Here is a 27,916-nt window from a genome sequence, read left to right on the forward strand (position 1 = left end):
GCTTTTAGGGTTTTTGTTGTTGGCATGTTTCGGTCTTTGTCTATATATGTGTTTTACAGGTAGGTTGGTGGTGCTCATGTATCAGACTGAATATAGTAAATTTGGTGAAATGAGCCTCTGAATCTTGAGGTCTGAACTGACATTACAGCAGTTCGATCTGCTTATTGTCCTCAGCTGAAACAACAAATTACGCTCCACTCCACATTTTCCGTAGTCAGTCGGAGTGTGTGTGGACTGGACAGAAGCTCACTCGTCTGACTACCTGCCTGTCTGTCTCACACCTGTCTGTCTGTCAGGTATGACCGGGCCATCGACCTGTTCACAAGGTCGTGTGCAGGTTACTGCGTCGCAACGTTCATCCTGGGAATTGGAGACAGACATAACTCTAACATCATGGTGAAGGAGAATGGACAGGTTAGTCAGTCCTCCACAGATCCTGAAGCTGTTGGGTCCAAACCTCCCCCACCCCCTTAACTCTTCTTCTTCTTCTTCTTCCTCCAGCTGTTCCACATTGACTTTGGTCACTTCCTGGATCACAAGAAGAAGAAGTTTGGGTACAAGAGGGAGCGAGTTCCTTTTGTTCTGACTCAGGACTTCCTCATTGTCATCAGTAAAGGAGTCCAGGAGTCGACCAAGACCAAGGAGTTCGAGAGGTCTCACCTGCACCTCACCTGTCTAATGCTGGTCCTGCTATCTCACTCTCTGCTTGTCTCACTCTCTGTTTGCCTGTCTGTGTGACAGGTTCCAGGAGATGTGTTATAAAGCCTACCTGGCTATCCGTCAGCACGCCAGCCTCTTCATCAACCTCTTCTCCCTCCTGCTGGGCTGCGGCATGCCTGAACTGCAGAGCTTCGATGACATCGCCTACCTGAGGAAAACCCTGGCTCTGGGTAAGACAGACAGGTAGACAGGGAGAGAGAGACAGGCCTGAAAGACAGTAAAATGACCTTTTTTGCGACAAAAACAACTAAAATTAAATAAAAACAAACAATATATGATCGATATCATTTACAATCTTCTCTTAATGGAGAAATGAAACTAAAACGTACAAAAACTGACAAAAACTATTCATTGACAGTACTTTTCACAACAAACACAAAAAGTAACAAATTATGACAAAATATTCGTTTACAAACTTTTTTCAACACTAAAACTATGAAAAAACAAAGACTGAAACAAATGTAGTGAAAACTGACAGAAGCTATTTGTTGACAATTTGGTTCTCAAAGAAAACAAAATTACAACCAAAAAAGAAATGAAAAACACTGTAGAACAAAAGTACACAAGATTTTTCTCACAACAAAGCAAGACTAAAAAATCTAAAAATGTAACAAAGGTTATGAAAAAAAACTGTTTTTGTTGACAATCTTCCTCACAACAAAAACAAAAATAAGACAAAACACAAAGTAACCAAAAGTATGAAAAAAAAATTTGATGGCAACTTTTTCTTTACAAGTAAAAGGAGACTAAAGTAAATAAAAATTGAGAAAAGCTGACATCAAATAATTGTTTATGAACTAATTTCATACAATCTTTGATTAATTGTAAAGCTTTTCTTCTATTTTAGTCTAAATGACTAAAATAAAGTAAAAAGAAACAAAAAAAATGTAAAAAATATTTCTTGACTTTTTTTCTCAAGTGAAGATAAATATAATGATGAAAATATAAACTATGCCATAAACTTTTTTTCATGATTAAAAACAACCTTTTTCAGAATGATAATGACACTAAAGTAAAAAAAAAAAAACATTTCACAACAAAAACAAGACAATTGAAATGAAAAGTAACAACAGGTATGAAAGAATATGTTCACAACTTTTTATATAAGAGTAAAAGTAAAAAAATACAAATTATGACTAAAAAATACCTGTATAGTATCTATGACCTTTTTTGCTACATAAATTTGACTAAAATTAAATAAATAGACATTAAATTTAAAGGCCAAATTGTTCTCAAGTGTAAAGCTGAATCACAACAAATGTATACACCTCTTTTTTCATGTATAAATAAAAATGACTCAAAACTATGAAAAAATATTAGTTAACATAATTCTTTCACAGCAAAAATGTGACTGTCAAAACTGTCGAAGGTGTGTCACCTGTCTCTTTCTCTACCTCTCTAAATGTGTCTGTACCTGTCTCACTGCGTCTGTACCTGTCTCACTGCATCTGTACCTGTCTTTCTACCTGTATGTCTCTCAGAGAAGAGCCAGCAGGAGGCGCTGGAGTATTTCACCAAACAGATGAATGATGCTCATCATGGAGGTTGGAGCACCAAGATGGACTGGATCTTCCACACCATCAGACACATGCCCAATGAGCACTGATCGATACACACATGTATATGTAACACACACACACACACACACCATCAGACACATGCCCAATGAGCACTGATCGATACACACATGTATATGTAACACACACACACACACACACACACACACACACACACCATCAGACACATGCCCAATGAGCACTGATCGATACACACATGTATATGTAACACACACACACACACACACACACACACACACACACACCATCAGACACATGCCCAATGAGCACTGATCGATACACACATGTATATGTAACACACACACACACACACACACACACACACACACACACACACACCATCAGACACATGCCCAATGAGCACTGATCGATACACACATGTATATGTAACACACACACACACACACACACACACACCATCAGACACATGCCCAATGAGCACTGATCGATACACACATGTATATGTAACACACACACACACACACACACACACACACACACACACACACACACACACCATCAGACACATGCCCAATGAGCACTGATCGATACACACATGTATATGTAACACACAACACACACACACACACACACACACACACCATCAGACACATGCCCAATGAGCACTGATCGATACACACATGTATATGTAACACACACACACACACACACACACACACACACACCATCAGACACATGCCCAATGAGCACTGATCGATACACACATGTATATGTAACACACACACACACACACACACACACACACACACACACACACACACACACACACCATCAGACACATGCCCAATGAGCACTGATCGATACACACATGTATATGTAACACACACACACACACACACACACACACACACCATCAGACACATGCCCAATGAGCACTGATCGATACACACATGTATATGTAACACACACACACACACACACACACACACACACACACACACACACACACACACACACACACACATGCCCAATGAGCACTGATCGATACACACATTTATATGTAACACACACACACACACACCATCAGACACACACACACACACACACACACACACACCATCAGACACATGCCCAATGAGCACTGATCGATACACACATGTATATGTAACACACACACACACACACACACACACACCATCAGACACATGCCCAATGAGCACTGATCGATACACACATGTATATGTAACACACACACACACACACACACACCATCAGACACATGCCCAATGAGCACTGATCGATACACACATGTATATGTAACACACACACACACACACACACCATCAGACACATGCCCAATGAGCACTGATCGATATACACACATGTATATGTAACACACACACACACACACACACACACCATCAGACACATGCCCAATGAGCACTGATCGATACACACATGTATATGTAACACACACACACACACACACACACCATCAGACACATGCCCAATGAGCACTGATCGATACACACATGTATATGTAACACACACACACACACACACACACACACACACACACACCATCAGACACATGCCCAATGAGCACTGATCGATACACACATGTATATGTAACACACACACACACACACACACCATCAGACACATGCCCAATGAGCACTGATCGATACACACACACACACACAACACGTGTGTGTTCACTGCGCCACTTTTTGAGGATGACAGTGGTGAAAGTGTCTGATTGTTGTAGGTTTTAGCATCACAAATTTGTGAGATGGTTGTCATAGCAACATGAATCTCAGGGTCACAGGTCAGAGGGGTGGTTGAGAATGACAAAGGCATGCTGGGAAAAGATGATGATGATGATCATGATGATGATCATGATGTCCTAAATGTCTTCCAGTCCGTGCTACAGTTAGCATGTTAGCTGTGCTAGCTGCTGTAAATACAGACCAAGCTTTTTTAAAGAAAAAAACTTTATTGCTTCAGTGTACATTTGAATCAAACTTTATTAATTATCAGCTGTAACTTCATGATGTTTGTTGGGAGAATTTAAATGAAACCAGCTTTATTGAAACCAGCGAAGCTAACACTGTGGTCACTGTGGGAGCAATAAAACTTCCAAAAGCTGATCAATACTTTGATTAGACAATCAGGAGTTCCGACCAATAGGAAGGCAGAGCTGACCAGCTGTGGGTGGAGACAATGTGCAGAGTTCAGACCAAACTAACCCATCGTGTTGTTAGGGATGTTAAAAAGGAGAACAAGATCAAACTGTGATGAAAAGGCAAGTTTAGACTTTTAAGCAGATTTTCTGATGATTGTCATTTCAGAAGATTTCTGCAGTTTAAACCAACAAGATAAGACTTTTTACCAGTGACACCATGAGTTTTCCAAGTTTTGTTTTGTTTTTTTTAATATTACAACCACTTTATTTAGTAAATATTTATATTTTTTTTCTCAAAATATGGTTACATATAAGCATTTTCTCATAAAATTACAGGTTTTCCTAAAAATATTAATTTAACATTACAGATTTATTCTCAAATTATTTTGACTTTTTCTTATATTTCCACTAATTTTACTTCTAAACCTGCTGCTATTTGACATATTGCAGCTCTTTTCTCATAAAATTATTAGTGTATGTATAATTTTACAACTTTTTCTCATAAATATATGGCGGTATTCTGAAAAAAGTACTTTTCTATGAAATCTGAGATGTTTGTTTATTTGTAGTATAAAGTCGTCGAGTGTTTAAAAATGATTATTTTCTTCCACAGGTTGCAGATTGTTGATCATTTACAGATGACTATGAAGTTTTCATCCACAGCTGGTCACAAACTGTCCGACGGCTTAAGTTAACTCCAGATATTTCAATATTTTTTGTTTTTCAGTATGATTAATGCGCTGAACTGATCTGAATTCAGTTTCTGCTGACTATTATCAGGGATCAAAGTCTTAAGACGACAATCTGAACCAGTCAGCTGCTTGTTAGCCGTTAGCTAGATCAGGTCTTTGTTAGCCTCTAATGCGCTGTTTTTGATAAACAGTGCTAGGCTAGTTAGCACTGTTAGCCTGTTAGCTGAGCTGGTGCACTAGTTATTTATTAGTTAGCTCGCTAGTTGCACTGGAGCAATGACTTGTGAGTAGCTTAAGTAAGTGTAGCGTAGCATTGTGTGGAAACCCCGCCCCCTCCTCTCTCATTGGCTACTCGCCTCTGGGGGCGGGGCGTCACTCAGGCAGGTTAAAGGGCAATGACGCTAATTTTTTAATGTGAAGGTTTGATTCTGCTCAGGTCAGGGGTCAGCATAAGTCCTGCCCACACCTGTCAGTAACCATGACAACCTGTGAGGCAATCTGAGCCTACTGCATGCTGATCCATAAATTGATTTATGTCATCATCATCTGTGCTGGTTACTATAGTGACTGAAGTGAACAGACGTGATGTGTTTGTTTTCATGTGACCATTATTATTGATTGTTTTGTACACAGTATTGATGATTGATTGATGTATTTAACGGGCATAAGAGCTGACGGGATCATTTTCTTCACGTTGGGTATTGACTTCTGATGACTATTGAACCTCCTCGTGGAGACTTTTTATAAATGTTTTCTCAAACTATTAAGACATTTTTCATAAAATATTACAACTTTTTTTCTTTAATTTTACAATCAAGGACGCAAATGCAGAGCCGATGCCCACAGATGGCAAGTTCAGCCAATCAGAGGGCTTGTAGAGCCTCTGCGCCCATATATGGTGATGAAGCTCCGTTCTGACTTTTTAAACTGAACTTTACAGCAGGTCATCTGGTGGCTGAGCCCGATCACACTGCAGGATCCAGGTGTGAAGCACTTATTGATCCTTGACTGTCAGCGTTATCATGGATTATCATTTTATTTCAAATAAAAGGTCAACGAGTTTGCTGTGTCTTGTTTGTGATCTACAGTCAGGACTCACCTGCGACAGTTGTTCAGTAACTCTACTGTGACAAAACTCTGTCACAGCTTTACTCTCAAAATATTGTTTTTCCAAAATATTACAACTTATATCTCAAAATGTTACACAATGCTCCTTAGTGTCCTCAGAATAGTTTCTGATGGGATGACACCAGCTGTGACGCTTGTCAACATCCTGACGTTCAGACACATGAGTACTCATGAGTAATGGGTCGGACCACATCCATCTTCGAACTCGGCCTTCATTCAATCACTTCTTTGATCTCAACTACACACCTGTAAAGTTTCCTGACTGTGTCTTGCACAGTTGTGACGTTATCGTGGTGATAACATCTGTCCACAGACAGACAGAGAGACAGACACCTGCCAAAGTCCTCAAAACCACCGCTGTGGTAGTTTCCGTTACAGTAGGTGTCTCCAGGACCACAATTTGCCATGATGACACACACACACACACACACGCAGATTCACAAGGTGAAAACAATACAGCCACATAATAATGGCTGGTAAACATCTTGATTTTTTTTTTTTTTTCCTTCAAAATATTATAGAATAACTAAAATATTACAAGTTTTTCTCTTAAAATATGTAAAAACTTTGTCTCGAAACTTAATTTATTTTTTAATTCTATAACCAGAGATGAATTGGTTCTCATGACCATCTGAGAAAACCCTTCAGATGATAAGTCAACAAACCTGAGACAAAATGTCTTCAGAGCCCAGATCACAGTTACAGTGAAATCAAATCCAACACAAGAAAGAAGATGGCCGCTGTGAGTAACAAAACATTTCAACCAACTCGTCCCAATTTTATCATACTGGTTGTGAAAATGACGCTTCATTAGGTTTATATGAATGTGGTGTCATTCAACAAGATAACAGTGGTGATTAGTATATTAAGAAGGGGAAGACGAACTAAGCTCAAAACAAACGTTCCGCCTTTACCTGGCAGATCTCGCTTGGCAGACGTCGTCTGGCTTACAGACACTGTTGACACGACACTTACTGCTGTGCTGTTTAAGTTTAGACTATCTTTGAACTATTGAGACCTGGAACAATGCACAAACGTGGACAGTGGGATCCTAAGCAAATCTGAGGCCAATTGACCTCAAGTGACTCGGAGGATAATGTTACTCATACTGCTATATATCTCTAACCAACTTCAAAACTGGACATCTTAAATAATTTAAAGTCTAACATCTCAGAAGTAAAACAATCTGGAGTATAGCAATACTCTAATGGAAGAAAGACACTGCTAAAATGTGACAACAACCTTTGTGAATGAAAATGAAAAATTCAAACTGATGCCGTTGGACCTCCAGTGAGAAATATGAGCGATAAGCTACTAATTATGGGATTAGAAGAAACAGAGAAGGAAACGTACGGAACGTCGGAGGCCCTTACGAGAGCATTCATGCAGGAGCTACTTGGAATTCTGGAGGAAGAGGTTAAAAAGGTCCGGCTGGGACAATATAAAGAACAAGGTAAACCAAGACCTCTTGTTAAATTTATTGTTCCAAACGTAAGTTCAAGTCCTGGGTCTCAGCAGAAAACTGAAAGTTGCAAGTTTTTACGTGAGTAATCAGTGTCCAGCAGAAGTGGTTGTGAAGCAGCGCAAGTTCATTCCAATTATGAACTCTTTGAAACAGCAGGGACAAAAAGTTTGCCTCACAATAACCGGTATAAAACCAACACAGAAAAGTTGAGGGGCTATGATGTCACTGTTGTTAAGTGTTAGGATTGGTTAGAGAAGTTGTTTAAACACCATCTCCGTAGTAATGCAACCACATGGCGAGAACTGTCCTGGGGGAATGTTCAAGACCGTATGATAAAAGGTTTGATTTGGATGCTTCACCTTATATTTCATCCATTCATTTCTCTGTTAATCGCCAGCTATAATTGTAATGATCTAGCAGATCGTAAAAAACTGGGTATTCTTTTTCTAGAAACATAAAATAAATCATATAACAAATAACTTATTTCTGCCACAATAGATCAAAAAAATTGGAAAAAAGAGTGGGATGGCCCAATTTATTTTCACATGGTCAGAGAAATTCAAAAGGTTTTATGGTTCTTTTCAAGAAGCAATTTAATTTTCAGATGTGGTCCATAAACACAAATTCAGTGGGAGGATGGTTACGTTAAAAAGTAATGATTCAAGGAGAAAAGCTGTGCATTTTGATCTTGTATGGACGTAATATAGATGATGCCACTGTTTTTGATGAAATATTTAACAAGTTGCGGGGTATAGAGGAGGAAATTATTATGGTGGGCGACTTTAATATTGCTTTAGCAGCACGGTCGATCAAAAATGAAGTCCTCCTATTAACTCTCACCCACATGCTCTTATGAAGATTTACAACCTTAAGGATGCTTTAGACTTAGTTGATATTTGGAGATTTAAAATTCCAAAACTGATTTGATACACTTGGAGAAGGCAAAACCAGGCAAGTAGAAAGGAATTATTTTCAATTTCCTTTTCTCTTACATCCAAAGTAATGGATGTATCAATAGAGGATAATTTAAAGTCTGACCATAATTTATTGGATTAAATCTTTCAGTGTTGGAAAATTTACAGGGACCAGGATATTGAAAGTTTAATCAGAGTCTTCCAAGATGAACATTTGTTGAGATTCATTTATTATTTTTTGTACATGATATTATTAGAGCAAATCCTTCATTAGTCTGAGAAGCATTTAAACGTAGTTTTAGAGGACACACAATTTCTATTCTTCTATGGGGAAAAAATGAAATTGAAAGAACAAACTTTAACACCAGAAGTTGAACAGTTGACTCTAAATATTGATGATTGGGCTGATTCATCTAGAGATAAGCTAAATGATTTGATAAATAAACAAAATTAATTATATAATTTAGATGGAAATTGCCTGCTAAGAAGATGCGATTATAAAAGGGCAGAGTTGATGGAGAAACGGGAAAAATGTTTAAAACTTTAGAATTGTTTGCACAGACCGATATTTTAAATGAGAGAGAAAATAATTTTTTATAAGATATTTTAATTTCAGCCATCACCTCCGCACAGCTCTCTGAACCTTTTCCCACAAATTTATGAAAGGAAGTTAGGTCATGTGAGTGTTTGATTACAGAGGAGGAACCTTTTTCTGCTGTAATGTCTTTTAAATCAGGGAAAACACCTGGAACGGATGGAATGGATAGACCCATTGAGGTCTATCAGAAATCTATTCAATATAGTACCTATATAAACGTGAGGACACTTTTGATTGTCCTATACAGTGGGAACAAGTGTTCAGGTTAATGTATAAAACACAAGTAGACACATTTATAAGATCCTTTCAGTTAAAAATAAGATACGTTTCTTTGCCTGCTAGGAAAATGTGAAGGGTTTGGGTTTCTGACTCAGATGAGAGTTGATTTGTTTAAGGGATCTGAGGTACATCTTTTCTAGTATTGTCATGTTGTGTCTGCCTTTTGGAGCGAGGTTCTAAAGGTGTAATGCAAAGAAGCTGTGCCTTCAACTGGACTTCTGCTCAGTGACATCGGGTGATGTTAAAGAGACAAACATTTATATTATTCATTTGATTATTTTGTTAGGGAAAAGATTTATTTTTAAAGCTGCTGATGTTGATTCATTGAATATCAGTCAATTTAGAGTATCTGTGAAACATCACTTTATTCTGGAAGGATATATTGCAAATACCAATGAGGAGGTTTATTGAAGTGGAAGGCTGGTAAGAAGCTTGTATTGAAACAATAAAAATATGAGGTGCAGAGTCTGAAATTTTTGTTTTTTATCTTTTATTGTTTTGTTACTTATTTAGGTAGTTAGGCCTGCTGATATATGGTGTGTGTTTGTGTTTATTACTTTGGTTTCTTTTAGTGTGATTTACTGTGCTTATTGTTTGTCTTCTGGTAATTTATGTCATGTTTTCATTAAAACATCTGACAGTGCAGAAAAACTATTCCAACCTGGTTGTTTCAAGTATTTTGTAAAACAAAATTTCTCATAATTCTCCAGCGGCAGTTGCCTTGTTCTTTCTACTTTTAATTAAGTGGAAACACTTTACTTTAAGCACCCATTTATCCCTTATAATCAGGATATAAACATGTAATAACTGGTTTATTTATCTGTATAATCAGCATATAAACATGCCACACATGGACATGAAACTGATCAATCGTCAACTGTCCAATTACTTTTGAGCCTCTGAAAATGAGGGACTATGTATAAAAATGGCTTTAATTCCTAAACACTTGATGTGATATTTTTGTTAAACCCCTTGAATTAAACCTGAAAGTTCACACCTCAATCGCATCTTGATGGTTTCATTTCAAATCCATCAGGATGGTGTACAGAGGCAAGACTGCAAAAATTGTGTCATTGCCCAAATACTTACGTACCTAACTGAATATGCTGATTATTCTGGATAAATAGGTTATAAAATCTTACTAGCTGAGTAAAGGATCTGAGTACTTCTTTCACCAATGCATATTAAGTACAGATACACAAAACAGCAGTAAAATCTGTGATCATTTCAGCTGTTTAATCTTAGAACAATGAGTGTGTCTGTCCCCGTTTCCTTCACATTTCTCGTTCAGATTTACAAAGAACGACAATTGTTATAAAATATAAAATATTTTAATTAATACTAACACACATCTTCTTCAACACCACAGTCTGTCAGACTTTTCCGATCGTTTATTGTTGTTCAAATGTTCAAATCCAGCAGATATTAACAAATCTATCAATCTCACTGGAACCCCAAAATGATTACAACCAGTGATTACATGATCTCAAAGAAGAGCTAATAAGTCAGTTAATGGCTGTAAAATATTGATTTCACACAGTCAAGCAGCATATCAGGGTTAGGTGAAGCAGAGCTCAGATCCAGCTGGTAAACCAGAGACCAGATTAAACCTGATCCAGTGAACATCTCAGATATTTAGTGCACAAACAGTGAAAGACAAAATGTTGAGGCAAAGAACAGCACTGTGACATACACCATAAAAAGTCCAGGATCGGGTTTACACCAGGTGACTATCAGATTACAGTCCTGGATCAGGTTTAGACCAGCAGAGACCATCAGATAATCAGCTGTTCAGCCAGTCCAGCAGGTGGCAGCACTGACAGTCTGCTGAGCTGTAAACAGAAAGCAAGTTGAAGCAGCAGCTGATTTGTCTTCCATCTGACAAACAGCAACAGGTGCAGAACCAGGACCGGGTCCAGGACTAGGATCCTGCCTCAGTTAGTGGGAACCAGAATCCTTCCTGGTGTAAAGAGAAGAAGAGGACAGGGTCAGCTACAGATACAGATACAGTATTACGACAACTAACTGAAACTGGGCTAAACTGGTCTGAACTGGTCTGACACAAGGCCAACATTCAGGGAGTTAGTGGGAACCACAGTATCAACAACAAACACAGACACCGCATGATTACAGCTGGTTTAAACTGGTCTGAGCTGGTCCGAGCTGGTCCAAAGGAAAGGGTCAATATCTGGACAAACACTTGGTTCTCAAACTGGTTCAAATATTAAAACTGGTCTGATATTTAATCTGAATTTGGTCTAAATCTGATCCAAACTGGTCTAAACCAGATCTAAACTGATCTATATCTGATCAAAACTGGTCTGGAGAAAGTGTAAGTCTTATTTGAATTCTTAAAAACTAGTCTGAAACTGGTGTAAACTGGTTTCTAGACTGTGTAAACTGGAGTAAACTGGTTTTAGACTGGGTAAACTGGAGTAAACTGGTTTTGGACTGGGTAAACTGGTTTTGGACTGGGTGTCCTGCTCTGACCTCGGGCCTTCCTCCTGTAGTAGATGAATCCAGCCAGAGATAAGATCAGACCCAGGATCAGTCCTGAGGCTCCGATGGCGATCTTGTTCCTCTCTGACTCAGGCATGGACGGATCTGAGGACAGACAGGTAGAGACACAGACAGGTGAGCAGACAGACAAGTAAGCAGACAGACAGGTGTACAGGTGTAGAGACAGACAGGTATTTACCCCAGTCAGTAACCAGAGGTTCTTTCAGGCTGGCGTGCTCCACCACACAGGAGATCTTCTCTCCAGACCTGCTCCAACACAGACCAACACATCACTGTTTCTGTCACACTGCTGATCCAACTGGACCCATCCAGACCCAACTGGACTCAACTGGACCTGGACCTAAGCGCCCTTGGACCAAACTAGATCTGAACCTGGACTCACCTGGGAGCGTACTCCAGGTGAGAGTGGATCTGGTAGTACCAATCACCATCTGCCAGCTCATCAGTGGAAGTGACATCAGAGGTGACTTCCTGTCCGTCTCTGCGCCAGCTCACTCTGATCTGTTTGGGGTAGAAGTCGAAGACGCTGCAGACCAACATGGCGGGACGTTTACCAGCAGGGGGCGTCGTAGAGCTCATCACCACATAGGGCTTAACTGGAACACGCAGACATTATTCTCAAACCTCTGCTGACTCTCCAGTGTTTCATATTAATTAAGTCACATTCTGCAGCCAAACTTTGTTCAAATTCTCTCAACTTTAATTCTAATGGAGATCTCAATGTTTGCGAAGATCGGAAATCGATCAGGTCCGTGGAACTGGACCATGGAGTGTGTGGTTTGAAGATTTCAACGACTGTAAACGTCAGAAAGTCTAAAAGAATTCATTAGTTTAAAGAAAAGAAGAAGAAACTTCAGGGTAAAACAGTGTCAGTAGCTGCAGTATTAGTGTTTGACCAGCAGGTGGTGACACAGCTAAGTCTGATGTGTTAAGGGCCGATCAACATCAGTTTTACAAAATAAGTTTTCTTCTAAAATGAAGCGACAAGACTTTGTTCTTCTTAAATAACAGTCATATTGTCAATGGACCAAATGTTAGAATACTTAAAGAAAAATCACATCATGAATCGTATCTGCAGTGTCTGTTTTTAGGAGTTATTTTAAGACAAAGTCCGGATGTTTTATCTCCACTCTGTAGATCTAAAAGTGTAAAATGAATTTCCACTTAAAAAAAAAGTTGACATTCAATTTAAAGTTTGTAAAAAAACAAAAACACAAATATCCTCATTATAAAGTGCAGTCAGTTGAAACAGTAGTTAAGTTGATAACGATTCAGCGTGTTGATGAATCTGAGGTTTAACATTAAGATCTGATGAAGTTCACAAACAGACTCACCGGACTTAGTCAGAGCAGCTTGGTAGAAGATTCCAACGTTGTGAAGACAGTACCTCTCCCTCTCAGCTTTCTCCTGGTCCAAGTCTGGACCACTGTTCCAGCGCTCTGCGTCCTTTACACCAAACTCAGTGTATCCAACGTACTTCCCCACAGTGCTGTTGAACGTGATGAGCTCCATCTTGTTGTAATAGTAAGAGTCGATGAACTCGATGTCTTCCAGCTTAGTGGAGCTAAACAAACAGCTGGTCACCATGTATTCCCGAAATCCATCTGAAGGACGAACAGAGTCAGAGAAAAGTATTGATCGGTGATCAGTGTGTTGATCCTACCTGCTGCGTGGACGCTGATGAAGTATAACCGGTGTGTATTGATCGGTGATCAGTGTATTGATCCTACCTGCTGCGTAGACGCTGATGAAGAGGAGGGAGAAGCTGAGAAAGGGCGAAGCCATGTTCCTCTGTTCACTTCACAAACACTGACACAGTCTGACTGAGAGCTGCACTAAAAACCAGAGGACACGATCACGTGACCTGCGGCATCACCTGTTGCCAGGAAGACGACTCTGGCAGAAGTCGGGTCCTGCTACAGAAACACAGTCAGAGGAGAGTTAATAAAGTAATGAGTCTAAAGAAGTAAAAGAGGATCAAGAGACAACAGTTAAACTATGTTTTAAAACTACAAATGTCCCGCACAGGTATTTTTGACCCTGATCTCATTTTGAGTTTTCTTTACTCTTGAGTATCTAACGATAAAGTTTGATCTGATACTTTTATTTACCTAAATGACAAAGGAGCTAAACACCCACTCTACACTACAACCTGAACTTGAGGTCAGACTGAACTTAATTCAATCTGAAGGAAGTTTTCCTGCCAAAGACACTAAGAATACACAGAAAAAATAATACTATAGTCAGAAGATATAGCAGAAGATATGGCACGTTGATTCAATGTGTATTCCTCTTTCAAAACTATTAAGCTGATAAATTTAAATTATTGATCTGATATGAGCAAAAAATTAACTGGAGAATGTGACTCCTGAAACTGACACGAAATCAGCTGATGGGTTATTAGAGAAGATATTTCACTCTGCTGTATTTGTTGAACTGCAGCAAAATGAATGGTAAAGTGGTGTTACGGAGTGGAGCTTCTTCCCTCAGATGAAGCAAAGCTTGGAAGAGCCACTGTAGTTCAAGCAGCCCAACGCGTGTCTGCTGCTACACTCGCGTTACTCATGGCAGTAATAATGGAAATGATAATCAATAATTACGCTGCATTCTCTGAATGATCCTTTCTATATAATTAGAATAAAAGCCACATGGACAAAGATAGTAAAGAAAGTTAGGATGCTGAGTGTTCAGCAGGTATCTAAATCAGATACTTGATGTTGATGTTGTACGGCATTCTGGGTAGGCACGTTTAGGAAGCCCTTACCCTCATGTGCTGTGTCCGTCATCAGAGGACAGTTTACAGAAGGAGGAGTTAACAAAGGTTTTCAGAGGCCTCATCTGGGTGACAATCAATACAATTATTCACAAAGTTCGTTATATAAACCAATTATTTTTCTTATATTAAAACATTTGATGCAGTTAAGATCAGATCTCTACCAAACAGACCCTACATTAATGCCGCAGCAGCCTCAGACGAATAGCAAACATCCTATATAAACACAAACTGTTAATGTATTATTATATTCATGAATTACAGTTAAGGCAATGAGGCACTTTCTGCAGTACTAACGTAAGAGTTAGCCCCACCACCACAACTGAAAACCCTGGAACTCCTCTAGATACGTATGTGGATCAACCAAATGTTTATGGTCAAAATGAAAAGAATACCAAATTAACTAGTGACTCACCTGGGTAGCTGAGTCAAGTACTTACGTACCTAACTGAATATGCTGATTATTCTGGATAAATAGGTTATAAAATCTTACTAGCTGAGTAAAGGATCTGAGTACTTCTTTCACCACTGCATATTAAGTACAGATACACAAAACAGCAGTAAAATCTGTGATCATTTCAGCTGTTTAATCTTAGAACAATGAGTGTGTCTGTCCCCGTTTCCTTCACATTTCTCGTTCAGATTTACAAAGAACGACAATTGTTATAAAATATAAAATATTTTAATTAATACTAACACACATCTTCTTCAACACCACAGTCTGTCAGACTTTTCCGATCGTTTATTGTTGTTCAAATGTTCAAATCCAGCAGATATTAACAAATCTATCAATCTCACTGGAACCCCAAAATGATTACAACCAGTGATTACATGATCTCAAAGAAGAGCTAATAAGTCAGTTAATGGCTGTAAAATATTGATTTCACACAGTCAAGCAGCATATCAGGGTTAGGTGAAGCAGAGCTCAGATCCAGCTGGTAAACCAGAGACCAGATTAAACCTGATCCAGTGAACATCTCAGATATTTAGTGCACAAACAGTGAAAGACAAAATGTTGAGGCAAAGAACAGCACTGTGACATACACCATAAAAAGTCCAGGATCGGGTTTACACCAGGTGACTATCAGATTACAGTCCTGGATCAGGTTTAGACCAGCAGAGACCATCAGAGAATCAGCTGTTCAGCCAGTCCAGCAGGTGGCAGCACTGAGAGTCTGCTGAGCTGTAAACAGAAAGCAAGTTGAAGCAGCAGCTGATTTGTCTTCCATCTGACAAACAGCAACAGGTGCAGAACCAGGACCGGGGCCAGGACTAGGATCCTGCCTCAGTTAGTGGGAACCAGAATCCTTCCTGGTGTAAAGAGAAGAAGAGGACAGGGTCAGCTACAGATACAGATACAGTATTACGACAACTAACTGAAACTGGGCTAAACTGGTCTGAACTGGTCTGACACAAGGCCAACATTCAGGGAGTTAGTGGGAACCACAGTATCATCAACAAACACAGACACCGCATGATTACAGCTGGTTTAAACTGGTCTGAGCTGGTCCGAGCTGGTCCAAAGGAAAGGGTCAATATCTGGACAAACACTTGGTTCTCAAACTGGTTCAAATATTAAAACTGGTCTGATATTTAATCTGAATTTGGTCTAAATCTGATCCAAACTGGTCTAAACCAGATCTAAACTGATCTATATCTGATCCAAACTGGTCTGGAGAAAGTGTAAGTCTTATTTGAATTCTTAAAAACTAGTCTGAAACTGGTGTAAACTGGTTTCTAGACTGTGTAAACTGGAGTAAACTGGTTTTAGACTGGGTAAACTGGAGTAAACTGGTTTTAGACTGGGTAAACTGGAGTAAACTGGTTTTGGACTGGGTAAACTGGTTTTAGACTGGGTGTCCTGCTCTGACCTCGGGCCTTCCTCCTGTAGTAGATGAATCCAGCCAGAGATAAGATCAGACCCAGGATCAGTCCTGAGGCTCCGATGGCGATCTTGTTCCTCTCTGACTCAGGCATGGACGGATCTGAGGACAGACAGGTAGAGACACAGACAGGTGAGCAGACAGACAAGTAAGCAGACAGACAGGTGTACAGGTGTAGAGACAGACAGGTATTTACCCCAGTCAGTAACCAGAGGTTCTTTCAGGCTGGCGTGCTCCACCACACAGGAGATCTTCTCTCCAGACCTGCTCCAACACAGACCAACACATCACTGTTTCTGTCACACTGCTGATCCAACTGGACCCATCCAGACCCAACTGGACTCAACTGGACCTGGACCTAAGCGCCCTTGGACCAAACCAGATCTGAACCTGGACTCACCTGGGAGCGTACTCCAGGTGAGAGTGGATCTGGTAGTACCAATCACCATCTGCCAGCTCATCAGTGGAAGTGACATCAGAGGTGACTTCCTGTCCGTCTCTGCGCCAGCTCACTCTGATCTGTTTGGGGTAGAAGTCGAAGACGCTGCAGACCAACATGGCGGGACGTTTACCAGCAGGGGGCGTCGTAGAGCTCATCACCACATAGGGCTTAACTGGAACACGCAGACATTATTCTCAAACCTCTGCTGACTCTCCAGTGTTTCATATTAATTAAGTCACATTCTGCAGCCAAACTTTGTTCAAATTCTCTCAACTTTAATTCTAATGGAGATCTCAATGTTTGCGAAGATCGGAAATCGATCAGGTCCGTGGAACTGGACCATGGAGTGTGTGGTTTGAAGATTTCAACGACTGTAAACGTCAGAAAGTTTAAAAGAATTCATTAGTTTAAAGAAAAGAAGAAGAAACTTCAGGGTAAAACAGTGTCTCAGTAGCTGCAGTATTAGTGTTTGACCAGCAGGTGGTGACACAGCTAAGTCTGATGCGTTAAGGGCCGATCAACATCAGTTTTACAAAATAAGTTTTCTTCTAAAATGAAGCGACAAGACTTTGTTCTTCTTAAATAACAGTCATATTTTCAATGGACCAAATGTTAGAATACTTAAAGAAAAATCACATCATGAATCGTATCTGCAGTGTCTGTTTTTAGGAGTTATTTTAAGACAAAGTCCGGATGTTTTATCTCCACTCTGTAGATCTAAAAGTGTAAAATGAATTTCCACTTAAAAAAAAAGTTGACATTCAATTTAAAGTTTGTAAAAAAACAAAAACACAAATATCCTCATTATAAAGTGCAGTCAGTTGAAACAGTAGTTAAGTTGATAACGATTCAGCGTGTTGATGAATCTGAGGTTTAACATTAAGATCTGATGAAGTTCACAAACAGACTCACCGGACTTAGTCAGAGCAGCTTGGTAGTCAATTCCAACGTTGTGAAGACAGTACCTCTCCCTCTCAGCTCTAATCTGGTCCAACTCTGGACCACTGTTCCAGCGCTCTTCCAGCTTCCACAACTAAAGTTTTAAAGCTATGCATTGTGCAGGTTCTACATAAAGTGTATAATTAAAAAAATAATACAATTATTAATAATAATTGAAGCAGTGGGTGTATAGCAGCATCAGGGGCAGAAATACCTGCAGAAAGCGATAGGAGAGAGGAGAGAGGCGAAAAAGCACAAAACTACGTGAGAGAGAAGAAGTCAAGTTGGTAACGAGCATTAATGTAATGTGTGTGCGTACAGATGGAGAGGAAGAGGAGGAGAGAGGAGCTCAGTGCATCAAGTCCCCCAGCAGTCTGGGCCTATGGCAGCGTAACTAAGGGGTGTTTTAAACCAAACCTGAGCCAGTCCCAACTGTAAGCTTCATCAAAAAGGAAGCTTTTAACCCTACTCTTAAATGTGGACAGGGTGTCTGCCTCCTGGACCCAAATTGGAAGATGATTCCACAATACTACTTTTGGAGACTCTAGGAACCACAGGGAAGCCCGAGTTCTGGGAGCGCAGTGTTCCAGTTGGGTGACAGGTGCTATGAGCTCTTTCAGATATGATGGTGCCTGACCATTAAGGGCTTTGTAGGTAAAGAATTTTGCAACCAAGGCTTAAAGGATGCTTCTCTGTGTGAACTGCTCAGAGGAGCCTCTTAGTACTTTCTAGAGTCCTCTCTCCATGTAGGCACAAGTAAAACCAAATCAAAGTTCATTTTCAAATAAGTCTGCTTGGGTCCATGGCTGGTCAGATCCTTCCGTCACAACTGGCTGAACAGCACAGAGGGGAGCCAAATGCAGACTCCGAGGCCGGCGGCTTCAGTGAAGATATTTTAATAGTAAAAATCAGGCTTACAGGCAGACAAGACAAGACAAGCTGGCAGGCAGGAACAGAGGTAGACTGAGGCAAGAGGAAAAATAAATGCTGGAGCAGCAACACAAGAAAACCACAAGGGACCATAAGCAGAAACATGAGCAGGAACAAAAGCAGACACTCCAACAAAGGACTGGTGCGAAATGGCAGGTTTAAATAGTTCTTAGGTGATGAAGGAACTGGGTTCAGGTATGTGAGTGGGGAGGGATGTTCAGGTGATTGAGGATAGAAAAAAGGTGAGGAGATGGAAATGGGGACAGGACGTTTGGGGACATCTGGGCGACAGAAGGCGAAGTCCTCAAGTCTGGGGAGAAAACGTGGCCTAGGAGCAGTGAGAAGGAGCAAGTGACGGGCCGAAGCTTTTATGAGCTTCTTGATCTAAATACTTAAGGTCATGGTTCAAAAATATAAATCAATCAGACTTTATTTATATAGCACTTTTCACAATGTAACAGCCCACGCACAAAGCAACAAACAACTACGTTATAAATAAAGGACTCAATAAAAACAGGAACTGCGGAAACACTATCATAAATTTCATAAATCTGCAATGAGAAAACACCAGTGGCAGGATAAAAATTTAAAAATTCAGAATAAAAAATAGGACAATAAGAAAAGTGAAGTATAAAAGAAGATAATAAAATACTAAAAGAGAGGAAATGTATTAAAAGGAAAACAAAGTTAAACATAAAATATTAAAGATAAAATAGTAAAATACTGAAAGGGAGGAGATGTATTGGAGTGAGTAAAATAAAAAAAATCGTAGTAAAACGGAATAAAATATATAAATACATAGACAAATAAATAAATTCAATAAAATTAAAAGCCAGAATAAAAAGGTAGGTCTTGAGTTTGCTTTTAAAAATATCAACATTCTCTGCTGTCCTCGGGTCTTCAGTAAGGCTGTTCCAGAGACGTGGACCATAGTAATAAGGGATGTCTCACCGTGGGGTTTTTGTTCTGTCTTAGGGTATAGTTAAAAGGACCAGAAGACCTGAGGGTTCTAGAAACTTCATAGGATAAAAGCAAATCTGATAAATAGGCAGGAGCAAGACCCTTAAGAGCTTTATAAACCAATAAAAGAATCTTAAAATCAATTCTGAAGCAGAAAGGTAGCCAGTGCAGAGACTTTAAAGTCGGTCGAATGTGTTCTCTCTCTCTGGTCTTAGTCAACACACATGCAGCTGAGTTTTGAAGCAGTTGTAGTTCAGATATATTGTTCTCAGGGAGACCAGAGAGCAGATCATTACAATAGTCAATCCTGCAGGTGAAGCCTGCGCTAGTGTCTCGGTTTTGGCTTGAAAGAGAAATGGTCACATTCTGGCCATGTTCTTTAGACGTAAAGATCGATTCTTAATTATGTTTCTAATGCGAGGATCAAATTGAAATCTGAGTCAAAGATGTCTCCTAAGATTTTCACTTGTTGACTGGGGTTTAATAACAGTGCTTGCAGTCTCACACTGAGTTTCACTCTCTGAGCATTAGTACCAATGACCAAGACTTCAGGTTTGTCCTGTTTGAGCTGTACAAATTCTCTGCCATCCATAAATCACATCTAAAATGCAGACTAATAGGGCATCATTTTGCTCTGGGCCATCAGGAGACAAGGCAATGTAAAACTGTGTGGTATCAGCATAGCTATGGAAATTGATACTGCGCTTCCTGATGACATTTCCAAGTTGCAGAATGTAAAGGTTAAAAAGTGTAAGACCTAAAATTGAACCTCGAGGAACACCATAATCAGTTTTATAGCTTCTAGATGAACATTCATCCATGCTTACAAAACATTTTCTCCATCAGTAAGATAAGATTTGAACCAATTAAAAACGCCAATCAGACTGAAGTCTGTCCAAAAGAATCGAGTGGTCTATCATATTGAAGGCTGCGCTCAAGTCATGTAGTGCTACTACAGAGGGTTTTTTCATATCCATATCTGACCTGAGGTCGATTACAATCTTGACTGGTGCTGTCTTAGTACTAGGATTGGCCCAAAAAACAGATTGGTGTATTTCAAAAATAATGTGAGAGTTCACAAGATTATGTAAAGGATTTTAAAAAACAAGCTTTTCTCAAACTCTACTTAAAAATGTTAGATTGGATACTGATCTGTGGTTATTAAATAATGAGGCATCAAATTTGTTTTCTCTTCATAAGAAGTTTAACTATGGCGGTATTAAGAGCACCACAGGTAACATCCAGAAACTTTGTTTATTACACCCCAGAAACGTCTGGGGTGTTAAAATTCATATGCTGACATTGAGATTAATTCAATCTAATAGTGTCCACTTGTGAAGTTGACTGCAAAATTTTAACATTTGGAGTTGGTAGACATACTGCTAGACTTCATAAAAACAGGGTTAATTAAACAGTCAATAGCTGAGAGGAGGATTCGGCCTTTGTTCTGATTGTCGGTTATAAATTTAGAGAAGTGAGCTTTTCGTGCATGTTTAATTGCCTTATTGTAAATATTCAGCTGCTGATGTTAAATTTGATAATTGACTGTTGATTCATTCTTTCTACATCTTCTTTCTGCTGCTCGAGATTTTCTCTTTAATTGTTTGATTTCCCCTTTTCTCCACGGAGGGGTTGGATCAGCAGTAAAGTATTTTCAGTTTTCGTGGGGCTACTGTGTCAAGGGTTGACCTTAGTTTACTGTTAAAACTATGAAAATCAAAACTGTCGACAAAAAGTCTGAGCTTTAATTATTGATATGAATGAAAGTTCAGGTGGAAGCCACTGGAAGACGTCTCACTCTGTTGGATTTGTGGTTGTACAGTGGTGTTGAAGAGTGTTTGATAATTGTGACAGCGGCGGGACACCGCCGAGTGCAGACCGGGACAGAGTTCACAGGAGTTAGTGACAGCGGATGTGACGTGTCACCGGCGAAGCGCGTCATTTTAACGGCGACAGCGACGCTGAGCAAAGGCTTAAATAAGAAGCCTCCGCCGATTTGCTAATGATCGTTAGCGTCGGGGCTCAGTCGCCCTGTGCAACCTTCCAACCTGAACTCAGTCACTCACCACTGCGCCCAATTAATATTTCAATTTCACACGCTCATTTTCACCGGATGCTGCACCGTTGAGGCCGGTTGTCTTGAAGGAGGTGGACCAAACACAGCAGGGTAACGTAATGGAAGGATCGGGTTTTCACCTGCCCACACACCTGACATTACAACAACAGCGATGACATGAACGGTAACCGGATGTTCGTGCCTGTCGTTGGCGGACGCAGACCGTGATGTGAGGTGTTTAAGGATTACCGAAGGCTGTAAAAACCCACAGACGCGTGGAAGGAAACTCCCTTTGAATGACTCGTGTTGTTCATGAGTCTGAGTCGAGTCTGTTAATGTGGGACTCGATTGTGACTCGAGCAACTTGAGTCCCCGTGTCTCAGGCCCCATTTGATTGATAGGTCATCCCAGCTACGCCATGCAAGAAAGGCAAATAAAAACATGCAATCCCTGAAGACACCCGTAAGTGCACTGCATGTAAACACAAACACCTACTGTCCTCACAGACACTAAAAACATGGGCAGACTATCCACAACCAGCATCAGGCCACCTCTCTCAATGGAGATATAAGGGCCCCTGACAAAATGGGAACAGATGAGCGACTTGAAAACAAATTTCTCCTGTCACATCTTCAGCAGGCCAAGTACTGTCACACGACAGAGGTTGAGTTGTGACCCTTACGAAGGCTATATTGTAAAACACAAGTTAAGTACAGGTTCTTTTTAAAAATGCAATTCCTTTTTGTCATTTAGGCTACTAGCATTAAACAGGTGCACTGCTCTTAAGGCAGATCTGTGAAGAGCAGGTCTGAAGGAGGAGCCTGGCTTGATCACATCTTACATACAGGATTGAATTCAGGTGTGAGCCCTTTCACCTACCTGCAGCAGAACCCTGGGCACTGTAAGTAACTGTTAGTCTGAGTTCTTTGTTCTTGATACCTTGCACTAATTTGCTTGAGATGCTATGTTATATCAAGCTTGAATAATCATGGTTGTTGAACATTGTGTTACACTTGATATCCTTACATATTTTTTTATCAGTGCATTAAGTTTAATGTACAGTGGTAAGTTAACACATGGCTTATATTTTCTGTTTCTGCATTAAACACAAAGTCCAGCTGAAGAGGATGGGAAAGTTATGATAAATCATCCCGGGGGGAACATGAATGTCTGAACCACATTTCATCCCGGTCCATCCAGTAGTTGAGATATTCTTAATCTCTGTTAGCAGTTAACAGTAAGAGTTGTTCTGTGTTTACAGCCTGTTACATCTTTGATCTTTAGTTCAGAATTGAAGTAACAGTGAAAAGTTAACTGTTTATTCATTTGAATCAACCTGCACAAAGATAAAACCTAACCTTAATGCTTTTTCATTATTCAGTGATCAATGATCAACAGAGCTTTATCCTAACAAACTGATCAATAATCAATGAGAGAACAAATGTAATCAGTTTATTCATGTTCATTAACACTTTTACAATATTTATTAATTCATCGGTTGATTAATCTTTATTTGCGAACCTGGTTTACGATAGAAACATAGTGATTATTTGATAGAAACTGTCCTGTCAAACCAAAATGTCAAGTACAGATATTTATTACGTGCTGGATTGTTATGATCATTCATATATTAGAGTGAGGATGTCCTGCGGAGAAAATCAGGAGTGTTTGTCTGAAAGCTGCAGCTGTCAGTAATGTGTGTTAGCACTGGATCATTGAGATGCATTATCTACATGAGGCAGAGGGAAAAAGGTTGAAGCCCTTTAGCTCACTGTAGAGCAGTGACGTGTGAGGACACATGTACAGCTTCCTCCAGTAAGAGTCCCATTCGTGTTTCTCATATTCAGTGACTGAGAGTTTGTGATGGACACAAAACCCTCCCGGTGAAAAGATCAACAACTGTGTTAGAAAATATCTGTAATTAAAAAGTCAAAGCCTGTGGACACGCAAACTGAAGGACGGAAATCAACTACAACTCCCAAGGTGCAATTCACAAAGAAAAGCTTAGAATTCTGTTGTGTGCTGCTAAGGGTGAGCTGAAGCTAAAGCTGTTGAGAGAAGAGAACTGGGTTGATTTCATTAAATTATTTCAGCTTTTGGGTCAATTTCTAATGAATTCGGTAACCATGGTGACATGAATAGTTAAATTCAACAAAGTGTTCTGAATTCACTTCTGTCTTCTTCTCTATAGACAGCTGCTGAGGCTTATGGGTACTATAGTATTTACAGGCAGAGTGAACCTGATGCGTCGGAAACAAAGTGGAAATGATTCAGAACAGAAACCTGTGTGTCATCAATGTTCAGTAACATCGAGGAGATCGTTTCAAGAAATCAAATTAAATGCAGAATGAGGAGAAACGCTTCAGGAACCAATGGCTCCTCACACCTCACTAAACACTGACGACATCATCAGCCCCAGCCAATCAGCTGCACTCGTTTCCTTTGATGAGGAAGAAGGTGCCAGCAGCCACGCCGAGCAGACCGACCGTCAGACCCAGTCCACAAAATACCGCAGGTCCAATGCTGGGCTGCTTCACCTCCACATCTGGAGACAGAAACACACAGACATTAACTTCACCTCCACATCTGGAGACAGAAAACAGAAAGTCAGTCAGTTCTCTCTCTGATCAGCTGTTGTCTGGTCAGTTTTCTCACCCCAGAATCTGGTCAGTGGTTGGTTCAGAGCTGGATGTTTCACTGAACAGCTGTACATGTCTCCCAGCTGTGGGACGAACTCCAGTCTGGAAATCTGGTTGAAGGAACCATCTTTGTTAGGATAGGGAATGTTGATACTCGTTCCTTCAGTCACTTCCTGTCTGTTCTTGGTCCAGTAGACTGTGACAGGAGCAGGGTAGAAACCAGTCACATAACAGATCAGGGTGTTGTTCTCTCCGAGCTCCACAGTATCTCTGGTGTAGATCATCGGACGGGAAGGAGGATCTGCACAGGAAGACAAATCCTATCATTACTGCTAAATATACTGGAGTGTTTCTTTTAATGAAGAAAGAAGTGAAATCATCTGCAAAATAAACTTTGTATTAATACTGTGGTACTCAGTTGATATCCTTTTGTTTTATTTTCTGCCATTGTGAAGAATCTGTCAAGTTCTTATTTCAAAGAAGACATTTTTCAGTACTGTCGGTAAATTATAATTATTCATATATATATATATATACAATTTTTTGTGCATTTAAAATGAGTTGTAAATATTTATATATATATTTTTTTAATTCACTCCAGTTGCTTTTTTTTCTTGTAAAATTAATGTAAAATTAGGATTTTTTTTTTTTTAAACAGGAAACTGAAATGCACAAAATGGTTTTAATTAATATCCATGCTGTAGATAACCACACTCAGATTTACCTTGATTGTTACTCACCATGAAAATAATGTCATTCATTATTTGTTTTAATTAAATTTTAGGAGCACTTCTAGTTTTACTAACAAAGACAAAGAAACCTAGTACCCATGAATTCCTTAATTACAGTTATAAGGTACTTGTACTTTACTGGAATATTTCCACGTTTATATATTATTTATATTTATATATATATCTATATATAGATATAGCTATAGATAGATGAAACTTTTCAGCAGTATATCTAGTTAAAACGAGTTCCACCTTTTAAAAAGAGTAAGTAAATGTAAGTTCATTGTTTTTGTTAATACTTCTGTACTTTTACTTTAGTAAAAATTTTCAGTGCAGGACTCTTAACAGTATGTTTGCAGTGAGGTTTAGAGTGTTAACAAAAACAAATATTTTGAGTATTTCTTCTACCACTGCCAATACGACACTCTGAATTTGAGGATGAAAATAAGGGGTGATGGAGGCCCTGTGTCTGAGTTCTCTTAGGGATACCGAATCGGGGATCCCGGCCATGAAAAAGTAATCATATGAAAACAGTATGCAGCGAGAAGAGAGAGGGGGACGTAGCTCGTGATCACATGACAACTGTGGCTCCAGGCTGGTGCAACTGCATGTTTAATTGCCTTACTGTAAATACACTGCATGTGTTTGATGCACTCAGTCTCACTGCTGACTAGTTAATGCCAGTGTAACGGGACTGTGTACCACATTAGTTCTGAGATTCCCTGTACTAATTAGTTATTCAACTTTGTCTACTTCATAATGCTTTGTTGACCAAAGCAACTTTACAGGCACACTCTCTGACAACATTATGATTAAGGTTTTGCCTCCATATATACTATGCACTAATATAATGAACCATATCAACATTCTCGCCTATAAAGTTTGTTGTGCTAAAGCTTAACTCGGTGTGAATATTTAGCTACTAGTATCTGTAATGAAGAAAAAAGCGAATCATCTGTGAGCCTTAACATGAGACAGCTGGTTTTACCACATTGTGATCAACATGTTTTGCAGAAATGGTCTATCTATGGATTATGTAAAAAAATTGAATAATCAAGTATATCCACATGTCTTTTACTTCCCAAACAAGAAGTTTCATTTGTAAAGTCTGACTGTCACCTGGAAAACACAAAGCAGTTAGCACAAAGTTAGTGAGTAGATGGTCTAGTATTAGGTCTGGGTACTAGTCAATACTAGGTCAGACTGTGCACTAGTCCTGCACTGCAATGTTTAATGTCACACACCAAAGTATTACGCTTCATTCTCTTACAGGAGTTTAATAAAGAATACGTTTGTAAATATTTCTATGGGTTACTGAGTGTAGACTGACTGAAAAATGGCAGGTTTATCTATTTAAATGAAAATCCACAAAACAATGAAGTGAAGGGGTCTAAATACACAATTGGCACATTTCAGGAGGAAGTTATTATTGTATAATTATTACAGTGTTGTTTAAATGAGCTAGTTCTGTGTAGCACTGCTAGCTTGTCTAATTGAAATTTTTTATTTACATTTAAACATATTTATAAATCCTACAGTTTAATTTCACCACCAACATGTTGATGAAGACTTAATTAAATAAACATTAAATCATGTTTACACACTTAAGTTTGATTTACCAAAAAACTTTTGTTTGTATTATTTATTTTTTATTTAATACTTATATTTTCTCTTATCTTATACGTTACTAATTTTTATAGGTGGCTACGGTCAATAATAACTTTCAGTTTAAATAGTTGGAAAGATGTGAATGAAAAGGTTCAGCTTGTTACTTCTCTTACCGAACTCTAGTGGGACGTCCTTGAAGTTATGCTGATCTACTTTCAGGTTTGATTTGCAGACCTGTTGATTAGCTACAGCTCGTTCATAAGTTCCTTCCACATAGCTCATATGATCTATAAAACCGGGCTGAGGCTCGACTCCTCTCTTGTTGATGAAGTCTGCGTACCACATCTCTTCACCTTCCAGTGTGTACATGTTCTCTCCATCAGTGTCTGAACAGCCACCGATATAAAGGTCCACATGCAGACCTGAGGAGAGAAGAGAGGGTTAACCGGCTGACTCTGTCTGTTGTTCAGTCCTGACTGTCAGTAAACTCAGTGTCTACAGACAAACACTTACTGTCAGCGGAGACACAGAGGACACAGGAGAGGACGAGGACCAGCTCTGACACCTTCATCATCATCTTCATCAGCAGCGGCAGGTCACTGAAAGCGTCTGAATCTCTGCGAATCTTTGTGAGGTGACTGACACCAACTGACACAAAGTCCAGCAGCAGCGGAGCTCCTACTCACAGAACAGCCAATCACAGTGCAGAGATCCCATGATGTCACCGGTGTCCAGGTAGACTCAGGCAGCAGCTGCTCACACAGACATGATGGCAGCTGGTATGAAGTTATTTCAAAATAATATTTGACAGAGGAGGAAGTAAAATAAAAGAAAAATAATTATAAATACACAAGCAATGAATAAAATGATTTCCTGTTGTAGTTTTACTGCATCAGAACAGTGATTTCATTTTTGT

At 39.5% G+C, this 27,916-nt stretch overlaps 4 protein-coding genes and 1 long non-coding RNA gene across 12 annotated transcripts in view; 2 read left to right on the forward strand and 3 right to left on the reverse strand.

Moving 5' to 3' along the window:
• LOC120797016 (phosphatidylinositol 4,5-bisphosphate 3-kinase catalytic subunit alpha isoform-like) overlaps nucleotides 1-3,268 on the forward strand; it is a 31,805-nt gene extending 28,537 nt beyond the window's left edge. For all 6 annotated transcript variants that reach the window (XM_040140219.1, XM_040140218.1, XM_040140216.1 and 3 more), the window contains 4 exons: nucleotides 297-414; nucleotides 502-653; nucleotides 742-890; nucleotides 2,202-3,268. In XM_040140219.1, the coding sequence (XP_039996153.1) occupies nucleotides 297-414; nucleotides 502-653; nucleotides 742-890; nucleotides 2,202-2,326 (544 nt within the window). In that variant the 3' untranslated portion in view covers nucleotides 2,327-3,268. The remainder of the gene's footprint in view (nucleotides 1-296; nucleotides 415-501; nucleotides 654-741; nucleotides 891-2,201) is intronic.
• A 7,468-nt stretch (nucleotides 3,269-10,736) lies between these two features.
• LOC120797384 (H-2 class II histocompatibility antigen, E-S beta chain-like) lies at nucleotides 10,737-13,922 on the reverse strand. Its single transcript, XM_040141006.1, has 6 exons — nucleotides 13,770-13,922; nucleotides 13,374-13,643; nucleotides 12,422-12,635; nucleotides 12,218-12,285; nucleotides 12,010-12,123; nucleotides 10,737-11,479 (listed from the first exon to the last, which is right to left on the reverse strand). The coding sequence occupies exons 1-6, from the start codon at nucleotides 13,822-13,824 to the stop codon at nucleotides 11,454-11,456; spliced, it is 747 nt and encodes a 248-aa protein (XP_039996940.1). The 5' UTR covers nucleotides 13,825-13,922; the 3' UTR covers nucleotides 10,737-11,453.
• Nucleotides 13,923-15,380: 1,458 nt separating this feature from the next.
• Nucleotides 15,381-18,178, reverse strand: LOC120797386 (H-2 class II histocompatibility antigen, A-F beta chain-like). 2 transcript variants are annotated; one of them, XM_040141009.1, is made up of 5 exons: nucleotides 18,050-18,178; nucleotides 17,096-17,309; nucleotides 16,892-16,959; nucleotides 16,684-16,797; nucleotides 15,381-16,123 (listed from the first exon to the last, which is right to left on the reverse strand). In XM_040141009.1, the coding sequence occupies exons 2-5, from the start codon at nucleotides 17,290-17,292 to the stop codon at nucleotides 16,098-16,100; spliced, it is 405 nt and encodes a 134-aa protein (XP_039996943.1). In that variant the 5' UTR covers nucleotides 17,293-17,309; nucleotides 18,050-18,178; the 3' UTR covers nucleotides 15,381-16,097. The 2 variants fall into 2 exon arrangements, with proteins under 2 accessions (XP_039996943.1, XP_039996942.1); XM_040141008.1 differs by lacking the exon at nucleotides 15,381-16,123 and adding an exon at nucleotides 16,565-16,603 and having other exon boundaries at nucleotides 16,634-16,797.
• A 3,718-nt stretch (nucleotides 18,179-21,896) lies between these two features.
• On the forward strand, nucleotides 21,897-25,074 carry LOC120797387. Of its 2 annotated transcripts, none has more exons than XR_005708508.1 (3): nucleotides 21,897-22,685; nucleotides 22,776-22,923; nucleotides 24,214-25,074. It is a non-coding gene; the product is annotated as an uncharacterized LOC120797387 (long non-coding RNA). The 2 variants fall into 2 exon arrangements; XR_005708507.1 differs by having other exon boundaries at nucleotides 21,904-22,484.
• LOC120797385 (H-2 class II histocompatibility antigen, A-U alpha chain-like) lies at nucleotides 23,453-27,662 on the reverse strand. Its single transcript, XM_040141007.1, has 4 exons — nucleotides 27,514-27,662; nucleotides 27,174-27,422; nucleotides 24,678-24,962; nucleotides 23,453-24,567 (listed from the first exon to the last, which is right to left on the reverse strand). Exons 1-4 carry the CDS (start codon nucleotides 27,581-27,583, stop codon nucleotides 24,446-24,448), a joined length of 726 nt encoding a protein of 241 aa, XP_039996941.1. The 5' UTR covers nucleotides 27,584-27,662; the 3' UTR covers nucleotides 23,453-24,445.
• Nucleotides 27,663-27,916: the final 254 nt, after the last annotated feature.

This window comes from Xiphias gladius, chromosome 12, assembly GCF_016859285.1.
Source record: "Xiphias gladius isolate SHS-SW01 ecotype Sanya breed wild chromosome 12, ASM1685928v1, whole genome shotgun sequence".
Taxonomy (NCBI): domain Eukaryota; kingdom Metazoa; phylum Chordata; class Actinopteri; order Istiophoriformes; family Xiphiidae; genus Xiphias; species Xiphias gladius.

What these genes read in the sequence shown, in the direction of transcription:
- LOC120797384 (XM_040141006.1), bottom strand. Translation starts at nt 13,824, where the DNA reads ATGGCTTCGCCCTTTCTCAGCTTCTCCCTCCTCTTCATCAGCGTCTAC. An exon ending in CATCAGCGTCTACGCAGCAG is followed by an intron (nt 13,644 to 13,769) that starts GTAGGATCAATA and finishes TTCGTCCTTCAG; the next exon opens with ATGGATTTCGGGAATACATG. An exon ending in CTACAGGAGGAAGGCCCGAG is followed by an intron (nt 11,480 to 12,009) that starts GTCAGAGCAGGA and finishes TCTTTACACCAG; the next exon opens with GAAGGATTCTGGTTCCCACT.
- LOC120797386 (XM_040141008.1), bottom strand. Translation starts at nt 17,292, where the DNA reads ATGAGCTCTACGACGCCCCCTGCTGGTAAACGTCCCGCCATGTTGGTC. An exon ending in CACCTGGAGTACGCTCCCAG is followed by an intron (nt 16,960 to 17,095) that starts GTGAGTCCAGGT and finishes GTGTTGGAGCAG; the next exon opens with GTCTGGAGAGAAGATCTCCT. An exon ending in TTTACCCAGTCCAAAACCAG is followed by an intron (nt 16,604 to 16,633) that starts TTTACTCCAGTT and finishes GTCTAAAACCAG; the next exon opens with TTTACTCCAGTTTACCCAGT.
- LOC120797385 (XM_040141007.1), bottom strand. Translation starts at nt 27,583, where the DNA reads ATGAAGATGATGATGAAGGTGTCAGAGCTGGTCCTCGTCCTCTCCTGT. An exon ending in CCTCTGTGTCTCCGCTGACA is followed by an intron (nt 27,423 to 27,513) that starts GTAAGTGTTTGT and finishes TTCTCTCCTCAG; the next exon opens with GTCTGCATGTGGACCTTTAT. An exon ending in ACCACTGACCAGATTCTGGG is followed by an intron (nt 24,568 to 24,677) that starts GTGAGAAAACTG and finishes TTCTGTCTCCAG; the next exon opens with ATGTGGAGGTGAAGCAGCCC.